Raw genomic sequence first — 14,857 nt, 5'->3', positions numbered from 1 at the left:
CCAGGACATCAAAAAGAGACCAGTGCTCTCTGTTTACCCTCCAGCTGAACTGGTGCATCTAATGGGGTGAAAAAATGTCAGAGAAAATTAACCCCCTAATGCCTCCCAGAACATGGAGACTTAGAGGTCTCAGCAGTGCCGAGGGAGGGTCACAGAGGCTCTCCTTTCCCCTGAACCCTGGATAGCCCGGATCCCGGGCCTGGGGCAGAGAGGAGGGAGTTGGGGAGGGGGTCAAAGAGACAGCTTCTTTGGTTCAGGCTCCAGGTTCAAGCTGCCGACCTCCTGGAGGAAAAGAGAAGGAGGGGGTTTCAGGATGGGGACCTGGAACAGCAGGAAGAGCCCCCGGGGGCAGGTCCACCAGCAACAACCCCCCCCCCAAGTCCCTGAAATCTGGCTTCCTTCCCTAACCCTCTGCTGAGACCTTATCCTAAGTTTCTAATGAAGCCCGTTCACTGTTCTTTAGCTCCCTAGTGTATGCGACACCCTGACCCAGGTCAAGGTTGATGGAGAACTGATGTGCACTGATACACTGTCCACTTGTCAGAATGGCTAATGCTTCTGAACCACTTAGTAAGCAGTCACTGCCCAAGCTCCCAGTGTCCCACATTCCTGGGAACCCCAACCGCCCCAGATCCAGCCATCACAGGGTTCACCATAAGGCCAATTCTCATTGGCTGGTGTCCCAGCCACAGCTTTGTTAAGTACTCTGCGTATTGCCTCCCCACCTGAGACACCACAAGATTTTGGTTATTCTAATTATCTGTAGAAAAGGAGATCTTCACTGATTCATTTTCTTTTTCTTATTCAACAAGCATTTGTACCTCGCCCACAGTAGCCTAGTGTGGGTTAGGCACTGCAGAGGAATAAAAAGAAGCCCAACCCTCATGTCCTACCACTGTCTAGTTGGAAGGCCCAGATGAGGACACATAAAAAGAAACTGAGTCAGTGGGGCACCTGGGTGGCTCAGTGGCTTGGGCATCTGACTCTGGCTCAGGTCATGATCTCACGGTTCGGTTCGTGGGTTCAAGTCCCGCGTCGGGCTCTGTGCTGACAGCTCAGAGCCGGGAACCTGCTTTGGATTCTGTCTCCCTCTCTCTGCCCCTCCCCCTGCTCACTTGCTCTTTCTCTCTCTCTCTCAAAAATAAACACTGAAAATTAAAAAAAAAAAAAAAAAAAGAAAGAAAGAAACTGAGTCAAGCTGAGTAACAAGGGCAGTGTAAGAGTGCCCCGTGCCTATTTCTTCACTCTCTGCACTTTTCTCTCAGGGATCTCCTTCATGCTCACAGGTTCGTGGGCTCCCTCCCAGATTTACACCCCCAGGGGTGTTCTTTCACCAGACCCCTAAATCTTTCCCTCTGACTGCCTACTCCACATGGCTCCTCTTGAATGTGCCATTTTAACCCCATCATGTCCAAAAGAGTGTGTTTCTCCATTCTGTATTCTCTTTATTTTCCCAGGTGAGCAAGTCTTAACTCCTCCTCCTTCCTTTCAGGACATCCCCCAGTGGAAGCCCCCAAGCCATTCCATCTTCTCCTGGCTCACATCCCATGGGTCCCTGTGTCCCAGGTGGGAGTGTACCTTCCTGCTCTTGCCTCACCTGCAACCTTCTCCTTTCCCAGCTGTTGGAACCCAGTCTCCTCTTAAGGGCCACCAGGTCCGACCTCTTCTTTGAGGCAGTCTGTGGCCATTCCGACTTCCATTGCCCACCTCTGCGTTCCTCCAGTTTGTATTTGTTTGGTAACATCCACCACTGTAGTTCAAATTTAGTCCTTAAACTCGTGAACCGTATGTCAGTCATTCCCTGGACTAATCTTGTCGTTTGATCGTGAACAACTGCAGTCTTTTACTGCCATTCGGTTGTTTGGGTTTATAGCTGTTATTCCTCCCTCTAAGAGGCAGGGACCATCCCATATACTTGTGTATTTCCCAGCATCCCCCCACCACCCAGCACCTCACGCTCTTTGATTCATCTTACTGATTAAATTCAAATCTCTCCATGCTGGCCCAGATGAGCTAAATAAAGTCATAGGGGAAAGACCATTTCCCTTTCTCAAAACCTAGCTAAGTAAAAATGAACATGTTCCCAGGCATTGCACAACTTGCAAGTCCCAAACACCAGAGACAGATAGTAAACAAACAGAGCCAGGGCCTTGGAGTTCAGGGAGCCAGAAAACGGAGGGGGAGGGGAGTCAGGATGAGCCGGCTGTGCTGATCTCAGTGGGCTCCTCCTACTTTCACATCTAGCTCTGAAGCTGAGCCTGAGCACGTCCTGGTTCCTACTGAAAAGGAAAAGGGGTCAGCTCCCCTTCCAATGTCAAAACCAACTCACACAGATTACATTGTAACAGCAACTCCGTGCTTGGGAGGGTTTTGCAGCTTTACCACACTTGCAGACAACTGAGGCTGGGTCAGTAGCCCTGCAGATGAGTTGAGGAGGTATTATTATCATCGGCACAAGCTCCTGTGTTATTACTCCTGTTTGTATTATTTGGCAGAGTTAAGCTCGCTTTATTACAGAAGGGACGTGTGGAGCACTTTTTACAGGACATGTGCTGTGCTGAATGCTTTACAGGTGCATTCTCATTTAATCCTTACTTGCAGTCTTTCAAAATAGGTGCTACAATTATCACAGTTTTACAGAGGAGAGGACTAAATCTTTGCAAAGTAACTTGTCCAAGGTCCCACAGCCTCAAGTGACAGAATGGGAATTTGAGCCTGGGTCTATTTGCAAACTCTTTGCTTTTAACCCCATCTCTCAAGGCCTTTCCCCCGAACAGGGAGCTGTGGCAGAGAGGCCTGGGCCCCCTTCTCCCTCTCTGGGCTCGAGAGCCACTGTGCCGGCCCCAGGAAAGGGGGTGCGAGATGACGTCTTCCTCTAAGATTGCTGCCTTTTGTCCAAATGTGCTGGCCAGGAGCCAAGCTGGAAACTCTCTGCTCATGGAAAGAAAGAGAACAGAAGCCAGCAAAAGAGGGTGGGAAAGGGTCTGAGGGGGAGGAAAGGAAGAGGAGGGCAGGAATTAGGGAGAGAGGAGGTGGGAAAGTGAGGAGTTTGGGGCAGCACAGCTGGAGTCAGATATGGGTGTCAGGAAGCAAATAAAATGCGCCTTTCAGGTGCATCCCTTCAAGTGGCTACCTCGTGGTGTGGTGCGGCAGCCAGCCCTGGGAGGCACAGGCCCCTGGGAGGCACAGGCCCCTGGGAGGCACAGGCCCGGGGGGCTCTCCAGGTGCCCAAGGGTCAGGACAGATGGGGCAGGGGGCCCTGCCTCCCCTCCTCAGTATTACTGTTCGGTGAGGTCAGGTTACAGTGAACATCAGGAGAGCATTCAGAGGAAAAATAAGTCACAAAATGGCAGCCTGAGGGCTGCTTCTGGAAGTGGAAGAGAGGGCCAGGCAGTGCTTTGGTGCCAGGGTGTTCATGGTGGGCAGGAAGGAGATGGAGGGGAGGTAGGAGAGGGGATGGATGCTGGGTACTTGGAATAAAATCCAAGTAACACTTTTACTGAGTAGCTACTCTGTATCCAGGAGGGGAAGGTCTGTACCCTCCCCCCCACCCCCTGCATTTATTTGGGTGTTAGGCACTGGACTTTTGAATCTGACAACCTGGATTTATTCAGCATGCATGTGACCTTGGGAAAAACTTACTCCCTCCAGGCCTCAGTTTCCACATCTGTAAAGGGGAGGCAATAGTAGGGTTGGTGTGAGGATTCAACAAAACAATCCATGTAGAATCTTGCCTAGAGAATAGTAGATGCTCAATAAACGTTAGCCATGAGTTCATTATTGCAGTTGGAAGTGGCAAACATGTGGACCTTGGGTAAAAAGTATTTAAATAATAGTCGAAGCACGCTTATTAGATGATCAAATGTAGATAAGTTAATAACTGCTCTAGAAATTCAGAAGAGTGGGGAAGAACTTTAGTTTGTGGGGTGGTCACAGTAGGTTCTGTGGAAATTTCAAACTAGATTTTGAGGGCTTGGTGGGAATATAATAGCAAAGAAAAGGGAGGGTGACAGCCGAGGGAAAGAACATGAACAGAAGTGCGGGGATGGGAACGTTCCAAATTGCTGAAGTGCAGGAGTATTTGCCACTGGACTATCCTAGCTCCTCTTGCCCGCAGTGTAAACTTGGGCAACGTATTTCATTTACATCCACTTCAGCTGCAAAAACAGCTGATCGCCAGGATGCTGCATCCAATGGAAGGGCCTCTGGGCGTCACCTAACAGAGCCGCCCTCTCTGTCTGCGTCTGGGTGGTTTCTTGCTGGGCCCCTCCTCTCCGTGTTTCAGTGCCATTCTTTCCCTGTTTGTTTACTTCTCAGTCTTTGTCTTTCTTTCTGATTCTCTGCCTCAACTTCTATCTTACCCTCAGTCTCCAGTTCATTTCTTTTAACCTGCTAACACTAAGTCTCTTTTCCTCCCTGGAATAGGGCAGGGAAGCTCTGAACACTGTATCTGTTCATTTGTCTTTTTATAAAAAGAAAAAGCAGGGGCGCCTAAGTGGCTCAGTTGGTTTAAGCATCCGACTCTTGATTTCGACTCAGGTCATGATCCCATGGTTCCTGAGATAGAGCCCCATGTTGCTGTTTAGGATTCTCTCTCCCTCTCTCTCTCTTCTCCCTCCCTCCCTCCCCTGTGTGCATGCGCCCTCTCTCTCTCTCTCAAAATAAATAACTTTAAAAAAGAAGAGGGGCGCCTGGGTGGCTCAGTCGGTTAAGTGTCCGACTTCGGCTCTGGTCATGATCTCACGGTCCAGGAGTTGGAGCCCCGCGTCGGGCTCTGTGCTGACAGCTCAGAGCCTGGAGCCTGTTTCAGATTCTGTGTCTCCCTCTCTCTCTGACCCTCCCCCGTTCATGCTCTGTCTCTCCCTGTCTCAAAAATAAATAAATGTTAAAAAAAATTTTTTTTAATAAAAAAGAAGAAAAAGCATTCCATGGGAGCCAGTGGCTAAAGTTACCTTGCATCTGTAGGGCAAATGCTTTTGTTTTTGTCGCTGTTTAAAAATCTCTCAACATCCTAAGACCAAAAACATTTCTCACTTCTTAAAGAACAAAACAAAAACAAAACAAAACAAACACCAACCACCAAAAACCCACTAACCTCAGAAATCTCTCTGGGTTTCTGAAGAGGTGGGCTGACCAAGAAGAGAGGAGAACCACCTTCATCAAGAACACGGAACTAGTAGACCCAGGTTCTTCTTTCCATAGAAACAGGAGTCATCTGGGGAAAGGAAAGGAGTGTGGAGCTGGTGAGTGAGCCCTGGACGGGGCCACGAACCCTGGGTCCTGCTTCTGCCTTAGCCATCACCCAGCAGGGTGTCCAATAAGGTGAGCCACAAAACTTTTGGGCCACAGTGTCATCGTTTCTAGCCCCAGCTCCTCCCCACCCCCCGCCGATCCGTCCCCTTTCTGTGTTCATATTTAGTAGCTTCTCCAAGCCAGGGGCCTTTCTGACTTCATTATGTGTCCCCTCCCCTTTTTTTCTTTGAATTTCCTCACTAGGCTGGGGCCTCCTAAAAGCACTGTCATTTACAGGCCGGATTCCCAGTACTGACTGGGTCACAAGGGTAGAATTGCTGAGGCCAGGAGGATGTGGAAGGCTGGGTCAGCCCGTGCAGGCGTCATTCCCAACAGGGTCCTGGGAGAAGGGGCTCAGCATTTCCTGAAAGGAAGTGACTCCCATAAATAGAGGGATGGGAAAAGGATTCGTCCATCCCTTCCCTCCTGTCAACTCGGCTCTTCCTTCTGTTGTCCAAACTATGCAAACTCTTGCAAATGTTTTTCATTCAAATGTGTCCCTGCCAGTGTGTGTGTGTGGGGGGGGGGGGGGGGAGATGTGATATCTGCTTTCTTGTATATATATCGCAGATCTAAAATACGAACTGAAGAAGGCGTACGTGCCTTTTATTTGTTCATTTACCCACAGTAACCTCTCATCAGTCCATTCCAATAAAAAGCTGGAGTTTTTCTCAGTGGGGTTTTATTGTCAAGAAAGGAAGGAGAGTGTTCACCTTCTGATTCCATGTCCTATTTCAGGGTTCATTCAAGGGTTCAGCAGCTCTCCTGTAATAAGGCTTATAATATGCTCTTCAGCTTCTTGGAAAGGTTAGGTCTCAAGATAACTTTACCAAGAAGTTTCTGGCACCTCCAGTGCCATGAAGAGTCTCCGCAGGGACAGAAAGGGACTTCTTGAGAGGTGCTCTTCTGACCCTCAGTCGTGTAACGGGAAAGATCAGAGAGCACCCAACCTCCTGCGCCAGGCTGGAGGCAAACCCAGTGGGGCTTGCTCAGCTTCAGCCATACGGTTGCAGATTCATGTTTAAAACTCATACATACAGTAGCTTTACTTTTTCGCTTTGGGAAAGTAGTTGAATGTAGCAGCTGAACACAGATTGAACAGGACACTGCATGAAGATGTCTGGTGGCACCCATGGGCAGAAGTGCAGCCTAGCCTCAGGAGGCGACTGCATCCAGGGGGTGCCAGGCCATCTTTGCACTGGCATCATTCTCTCCGACAGCCCAGCCCTCCGCTCCTTACTCCGCAGAGTGGAAGATGGCCACCTCACAGCACTCGTTTCTGTCTTCCAGGACACAGATAGACGCCACTCCCTAGGAGTGAAATCTGATTGGTCCGACTTGAGTCAGGCCTCCTCTGGAGCCAATCAGCTGTGGGTGGGGGTGGGCTCCTCACTCAAACATGGCTGCCAGTGACCCTGGGACCCTTCGAGTGAAGGATGGGGCAGTTTGTAGAAAAAGGGAACTGCTTGTGAGGTAGGCAAGCTCGCATAGCGCCTGCCGTATCTACTACTTGGGTCATGTTTCTTTAACCATTTCGTGTTCATTTGTTTTACCATTGTATTCATAAGTATCCTACTTTCTGGGATTCATTCGCTAAGTACTTTGCCAGAGATACTGCTTGTGAAGGAAGTAACGACATTCTAGACCAAGGGCTCTGGGGCTAGACAGGTCTCTTAAAATCTAGGCGTGCCTGGGTGGCTCAGTCGGTTAAGCGTCGGGTCTCGGCTCACGTCATGATCTGGCGGTTCGTGAGTTTGAGCCCTACATCGGGCTCTGTGCTGACAGCTCAGAGCCTGGAGCCTGCTTCGGATTCTGTGTCTCCTCTCTCTGCCCCTCCCCAACTTATACTGTGTCTCTCTATGTCTCTCAAAAAATAAATAAATGTAAAAAAAAAAAAAAGTTAAAAAAAAGAAAAAATCATGTACCTGTTGGTACATGATGCTAGATACTTAGATTCATCCTTCCTCCCCCCTCCCACCTTCCTTCCTTTTTTTTTTTTTTTTTTGGTAATAGCTTTATTGAAGTATAATTCACTTACCATAAAAATTCATCCATTTAAAGCCTACAATTTCATGGTTTTTAGTGTATTCACAAAGTTGTGCAACTACCACCACAGTGGTTTAGAATATTTTCATTACAGGGAAGAAGAAACCCATACTCCTTAGCAACCACTTATCTGCTTTCTGTCTCTATAGCTTTCCCTGTTATAGACATTTCATATAAATGGACTCATACGATATATGGGCTTTTGTGACTGGCTTGTTTTCATTTAGCATAATATTTTCAAGGTTCACGTTGTAGCAGGTATCAGGACTTTGTTACTTTTAGGGCTGGGCAATATTTCATGGTATGGATATACCACATTTGGGTTATCTCTTCATCAGTTGATGGCATTTGGATTATTTCCACTTTATGGCCATTCTGAATAATGCTGCGATGAATGTTAGCATAGAAGAACATATGTGGACATATGTTTTCATTTGTCTTGAGCGATGCATTATTTCTGTAATTATGTTTGCGAAGAGCTTAAATCAATGCCTGACAGATCACCGGATGTAGCAGTGCTAATTTCTTTACCCTGACCTTCTCAAAGGTTATGAATGAAAGCTATTTCCTGTTTGCTGCCCTTAGAAGAAAGTCAGGCTCCCTAAAAGGCCTGACCCCTGTGGGTCAGACTCTGAGGTTACTGTCCCCAAGGGGTCCTGGCATCACCAATTAGCAGATTCTTGCATCAGGTTGTGAGAGGTCTCAATCCTGGGTGGTTCTAGTTAAAGATACTGAGGGAGCAGATAAGGAGGTTTGAGGACCAAACTACAGAATTTGGAGTGGAGAGTTACGAATTCCCTATCCTATCTCTTAAACAATCATGATTCTGGGCAAGTCTCTGAACCTTGATTTTCTCACCTTCAAAATGAGGATAACAGTAATGCGTCTGGAAATTGGTGGGAGGGAGTGGGCTTCTGTATGTTATCATGTGTGTATACTATGGGTGCTGCACAATGTATTGTAAGCTCTAGGGCTGTCCCAGAAAAAGTCAGATTTTTGAAAACCCACTGAAATCACAGTGGGTTCTGAAGGCAGTTGGAGCCCCTCTGGGGTTGGTGTTAACCGTTCAAGGCTGCAACCCATCATGTGAAACCCATTCTTGCCTGCAGCTGGTTCTCTGGCTCAGAGAAAGATGCAGGTTATCCTCCTGTAGTTCACTACTTCTGCAAGCACATCGGATTTTCTCTTTTTAAGTAGGCTCCATGCCCAGCGTGGGGCTTGAATTCACGACCCTGAGACCAAGAATCATATTCTCTATTAACTGAGCCAGCCAGGTGCCCCAGGCACATCAGATTTGCGGGGTGATCTTACACGAACACCTTTGGGCTGTTTGGTTATTCCAGCATCATTTATTTAAAAAGTCCATCTTTGGGGCGCCTGGGTGGCTCAGTCGGTTAAGCGTCCGACTTCAGCTCAGGTCACGATCTCGCCATCCGTGAGTTCGAGCCCCGCGTCGGGCTCTGGGCTGATGGCTCAGAGCCTGGAACCTGCTTCTGATTCTGTGTCTCCCTCTCTCTCTGCCCCTTCCCCGTTCATGCTCTGTCTCTCTCTGTCTCAAAAATAAATAAAAACTTTAAAAAAAAATAAAATAAAATAAAAAGTCCATCTTTGCCCTAGTGATTTAAGATGCCACCTTTATCATATATAAAGTTATTTTTTTTTATTTTTATTTATTTTTGAGAGAGAGAGAGAGTCTAGACAGAGTGCAAGCAGGGGAGGGACAGAGAGAGGGAGACACAGAATCCGAAGCAGGCTCCAGGCTCTGAGCTGTCAGCACAGAACCCGATGCGGGGCTCGAACCCACAAACTCTGAGATCATGACCTGAGCCAAAGTCAGAGGCTTAACCCACTGAGCCACCCCGTCACCCTTGCCATATATAAAGTTCTATGTGTGGCTAGGTCTAGCCTTTCTATTTTGTCCCACCAGTGTATTTATCTATTCTTATAGCGGTACCACACTGTTTTAGTTACAGAAGCTTTAGAGTACGTTTTAATATATGATCGTGGTCCCCAAACCCCACCTCCCCACACACATTCTTTTTTATTGTTCTTCTTTCATTTTTCTTTTTATTTTTCTTCTTTCATTTTTCTTAGCTCTTCTTGCATGTCTGGTATTCAGGTTTTAAAGTTTTCATTGTCCTCCTGGGAGGTTCTGGTGGAGGATCAGAGTGGGTTGGGGGTTGAGTTGTCTTTTGGACCTGGCTGTGCTTACTTACTTTAGTAAACTGGTTTTGTAAGATTCTGTTTTCTTTCAAATTCATGAGCATTTAAGACTTCTAGTGCCTGGATAGAACTTACTTTCCCTAAACCTTCCAAACAGCATTTTAAAGCAGTCTTTAATAGAGTGTTAGAACTTGGTAAACTTGGATGAAGGGTTTATACGGCTTTTCTGTAATATTCTGGCAACTGGGGGCACCTGAGTGGCTCAGTTGGTTAAGGTCCAGCTCTTGATTTCAGCTCAGGTCATGATCTCAGGGTTTATGGGTTTGAGCCCCGCATTGGGCTGCACAGACAATGCAGAGTCTGCTTGGGATTCTCTGTCTCCCTCTCTCTCTGCGCCTCCTCCATGCATGTGTGCGCCCCTTCTCTCTCTCCCTCTCTCTCTCTCTCTTTCTCAAATAAATAAAAAAGTATTCTGGCAATTGTTCTTCAAACTTGAAATCATTTCTGAATAAAAAAAATCTGTAAGGTCATTAGGCTTAGGGTAATATCTTAGTAAAAGCTTTCAGAAAATCTGCACAAATTGTATTCACAGATTCTGCCTTGGTTCACATGTTGATTGACCCCTGCAGTGGAATCCAGCCACTCAGTTCAGTGTAACCTCCTTATGGAATCGGTGCTGCTTTTCATTCAGTGGTTTGTGCCTCTTTAAGTGTTTAGTCATCCTGAGATTATGCAAACATCTATGCAAAGGAAATTCAGCCCATCCTTCAAGCCCAGGCCCACAAAGGATTTTGCCTTCACTCTTTTGTATCAGAGACACTCTTGTGCGTCTTTCCCTCCAGCTTTATTGAGATATAATTGACCTACAACATTCTGTAAATTTAAAGTATGCAACATGATGATATGATATACGTATACATTGTGAAGGTTAGTTAACACATCTGTCACCTCACAGTTAACTTGTGTGTGTTTGCAGTGAGAACATATAAAAGCTACTCCTTTAGCAACTTTCAAGTGCATAGTACAGTCTTGTTATGTGCATCTTCTTTCCTGTACAAGAATGAAAACTCTCAGAGGACAAATCAATCTCTTTATTTTATATTTCTCTCAGGCTTCACTCTCGGTTTCCCTTGCAAAGCAGACACAACTATTAGTTGGAAGAATGAATTATAGGATTATTTTCCTGTTAACCATATGTTTCCATATAATCTCTCTTTGGACCCAGGGCAACATCTGTACTGGGAAGTGGCAGGCCAGAATACAAGTCTTGGTGGTCACTAAGGGAAAGGCGGTAATGAGAACAGTGTCACTTACCCTTTCATTTAGGAGGTAGCTGTGCCATAACAAAACAAGTGCTGGACTGATGGGTTCAGGCCAGCCCAGTGCCCAGCCACACTTGTGGCCATAAGGCAACCAGAGCCTTTTAAGGGGCGCCACAGGGCAGGCTCAGACACCCACAGACAACAGGGTTTACATGTTCCCCATTATTTGTGACATTAATAGTAATGTGTGCTTATTATAGAAAGTTTGGAAATCTGTTTTTTGTTGTTGTTGAATTATAGGTAAGTATAGAGAATGGGAAAAAAATCATCCCAAGTTTCTTACCCAGTGACAACTGTTAATCATTTGTTACATTTACTTACAGTCATTTTCTTACACAGTTTTGGAAATTCCTTTTTAAGTTTATTTATTTTGGGGGGGGGGAGGAGGGTGAGAATCCCAAGCAGGCCCTGTGCTGTCAGTGCAGAAACCATCACGGGGCTTGAACCCACAAACGTGGAGATCATGACCTGAGCTGAAATCAAGAGTGGTCACTTAACCCCCTGAGCCACCCAGGTGCCCCTTTTACACAATTTGGAATAGGAATAGATTCTTCCTCCTCTTTTTTTTTTTAATATCTTATTCATATTGGACACAATATTTTTAATTTATTTTTTTAAATAAGAGCTTTATTGGGATATTTCACATACAGTACAGTTCATCCGTTTAAAGGGTACAGTTTAATGGGTTTTGGCATGTTTATAGAGTTGTGCAACCATCATCACAATCAATTTTAGGACATTTTTATCACTTTAGAAAGAAACCCCCAGCGCCTGGGTGGCTCATTCGGGTAATCATCGATTTTGGCTCAGGTCATGATCTCACTGTTCATGGGTTCAAGTCCTGCATCGGGCTCTGTGCTGACAGCTCAGAGCCTGGAGCCTGCTTCAAATTCTGTCTCCCTCTCTCTCTGCCCCTCCCTTGCTCATTCTCTGTCTCTCAAAAATAAATAACATTTAAAAAAATTAAAAGAGGGGCGCCTGGGTGGCGCAGTCGGTTAAGCGTCCGACTTCAGCCAGGTCACGATCTCGCGCTCCGTGAGTTCGAGCCCCGCGTCAGGCTCTGGGCTGATGGCTCAGAGCCTGGAGCCTGCTTCAGATTCTGTGTCTCCCTCTCTCTCTGCCCCTCCCCCGTTCATGCTCTGTCTCTCTCTGTCCCAAAAATAAATAAACGTTGAAAAAAAAATTAAAAAAAAAAAATTAAAAGAAAGAAAGAAACCCCATACCCATTAGCAGTCACTCCTCTTTTTCTTGCCATATGCACCCTTGACCTAGGCAACCACTACTCTCCTCTCTGCCCTTACAGAATGGTAGTCTCCTTAAACATAATTTCATGTGCTCTATGATAGTCCGTCAAATAGCTATATTATAGTTTATGTTACTATTATATGGTCTGACATTTGAGTTATTTATACACCCGGGCACCCCATTTAGGATTATTTCTTAGGATAGATTCTCCAAATACAGAAGTATATCATCACAGACCATTAAAAAAAAAAAAAAAAAAAGAGACCCACAAAAACGTTCAGTCTCCCTCCCAGCTCACTCAGCAAGCTGAGTGACGAAATTCGGCATGGCTGCAAAGCAGTGTAAAACAGTTGTTGATTTTGAAGAGCTGAAGGAGACAGACACTGAAAACAATGAGCTAGAGTCTGTTTCTAGACTGAATGAGATAGTATGAAGCCACAGTTGTCGCATAAGAAGCACCAGATTTGGGTTCAAAACCTAGACCTGTTCCTGGCTCACTCATGAGTTGTTGTATGAACTTGAACAAATGACCTAACCTAATTGAGCCTCTGTTTCCTATCAGAAACATGGTAGGCACTTTGGCATTGACTTCTGTAGAGGTTAGAAGTAAGAAGCGGCTTCTGGTGTAGCCCAGGATAGAGAGAAAGAAGAGCAAGTTTAAATATTTGGGAGTTGAGAGGCGCCTGGGTGCTCAGTCAGTTAAACGCCCGACTTTGGCTCAGGTCTTACATGATCCCGTGTTCATGAGTTCGAGCCCCACATCAGGCTCTGTACTGACAGCTCTGAGCCTGGAGCCTGCTTCAGATTCTGTGTCTCCATTTCTCTCTGCCCCTCCCCCACTCACGATCTCTCTCTCTCTCTCTCTCTCTCTCTCTCTGTCTCAAAAATAAAAATAAACATTAAAAAAATATTTGAGAGTTGAAAGAAGTTGGAACCTGACTCCTCCCAGTTTGGTGACCTCTAATACACAAAAGGAACAAAAAAAGCTTAATTTTTGTTTTAATGAGGATAATACCACTGCATTGCAGGTTTATTATTTTTTTAGTAGGCTCTCTGCCCAACGTGAGGTTCGAACTCAACAACCCCCAGATTAAGAGTCACGTGCTCTACCAACTGAGCCAGTACTTTTTTTCTTACAAGAAAATATATTTACCAGAATTCAGATTCTTAAATCATATTTTGGCAGTGTGAGCATATTTCATAGCTTTTATAACTCATACTTTGATGATTTGTGGCAAACCCATAGGAACTTTTTCCACAGCGGTGACACGGGTAGTTCTCAAGCATTCCCCCGGGAGGGCTGGCAGCACTAAAACCTTATACACTGTAGCTTAGTGCTCATATGCAAGATGGCCACCTAATTGTACTTTATCTCTTTTTACCTCGACAAAATACACAACCTAAAGGCAACATATGGAAGTATTTCTACATTGTGAGTGACGGAAAAAGCATGGGTTTGCAAATACTGTCAAGTGAAAATGTGTTTCCATTCTACTAAGGTGGCCAAATACATCGCTCTGTACATAAGAATGTTCTGCAGGTGTGAAACTCGGGTTTATGAAAGGAAGAAGAATAAAAATCTTTAGCTGCCTCTGGCCACAGGAGCATCACAAAGTGTGTGCCTTCCTGCAATGTCAGGCTGTTCTGGCCACAAATTCCCAGTGGCTTCATTTGTCAGACAAACTGACAGGTGCAGGTCAGGCAAATACTGACCAAATTGTTAAAAGAAAATATCGTCAGTAACTGAGGAGTCAGACCGACAAAAAGTCTTAAAATGACTCAGATTGTGCTTTTGGGCTTGAGGCCTCCTTTAGCGTGAAAATGAGCTTTTCATTTTCAAATGCTCATTGGAGCATTTACCCCTGGGTTCAAGGGACAGAGGCAACTAACTGTGGGCTGATAACTCCTCCACCAGATTTTGGAGCTGCTCCGAAATAGGCGCAAACGGACACACTGGAGTGAAAGGCTGCCTTACAAAGGAGAGGCCATAGGAGAGTATTTCTGTTGCCAACTGACGATGCAAGAGGCAGAAAGATAAATATGGTTTAGCAGCTCTGACACCGTCCCATGACTTCCCTGGGGAGCTTAGAGATGCATATTCCTAGGCCCTCCTGGCAGTATGATTCACTCTGTCTGGGGTGGGGGCCAGATCTCCTCATGATCTGCAGTTGTTCCTGCTTTTTGTTTTTAACTTTTTTTTTTTTTAATGTGAAACCTTATGGGTTTTTTTTTCTTTTCTTTTCTTTTAATTTACATCCAAATTAGTTAGCATATAGTGCAACAATGATTTCAGGAGTAGATTCCTTAGTGCCCTTACCCATTTAGCCCATCTCCCCTCCCATGCCCCCTCTAGTAACCCTCTGATGTTCTCCATATTTATGAGTCTCTTATGTTTTGCCCCCTCCCTGTTTTTATATTATCTTTGTTTCCCTTCCCTTATGTTCATCTGTTTTGTCTCTTAAAGTCCTCATATGAGTGAAGTCATATTATATTTTTCTTTCTCCGACTGATTTCACTTAGCATAATACCCTCCAGTTCCATCCACGTAGTTGCAAATGGCAAGATTTCATTCTTTTTGATTGCTGAGTAATACTCCATTGTATATATACACCACATCTTTATCCATTCATCCATCAATGGACATTTGGGCTCTTTCTATACTTTGGGTATTGTTGATAGTGCTGTTATAAACATGGGGGTTGCATGTGTCCCTTCAAAACACCACACCTGTATCCCATGGATAAATACCTAGTAGTGCAATTGCTGGGTCATAGGGTAGTTCTATTTTT

The 14,857-nt window shown here is 45.6% G+C and overlaps 1 protein-coding gene across 1 annotated transcript in view; it reads left to right on the top strand.

Moving 5' to 3' along the window:
- Positions 1-6,691: 6,691 nt before the first annotated feature.
- DENND2A (DENN domain containing 2A) overlaps positions 6,692-14,857 on the top strand; it is an 86,659-nt gene continuing 78,493 nt past the window's right edge. Inside the window, exon 1 of the mRNA XM_047096782.1 lies at positions 6,692-6,765. Within this exon, the coding sequence (XP_046952738.1) occupies positions 6,692-6,765 (74 nt within the window). The remainder of the gene's footprint in view (positions 6,766-14,857) is intronic.

The sequence above is a fragment of the Lynx rufus genome, unplaced genomic scaffold (assembly GCF_022079265.1).
Source record: "Lynx rufus isolate CCGP_SWC_20201006 ecotype Redwood Valley unplaced genomic scaffold, mLynRuf1.p SCAF_4, whole genome shotgun sequence".
Taxonomy (NCBI): domain Eukaryota; kingdom Metazoa; phylum Chordata; class Mammalia; order Carnivora; family Felidae; genus Lynx; species Lynx rufus.
Note: the sequence above shows the minus strand (reverse complement) of the source record. Positions and strands in the feature narration are given on the sequence as shown.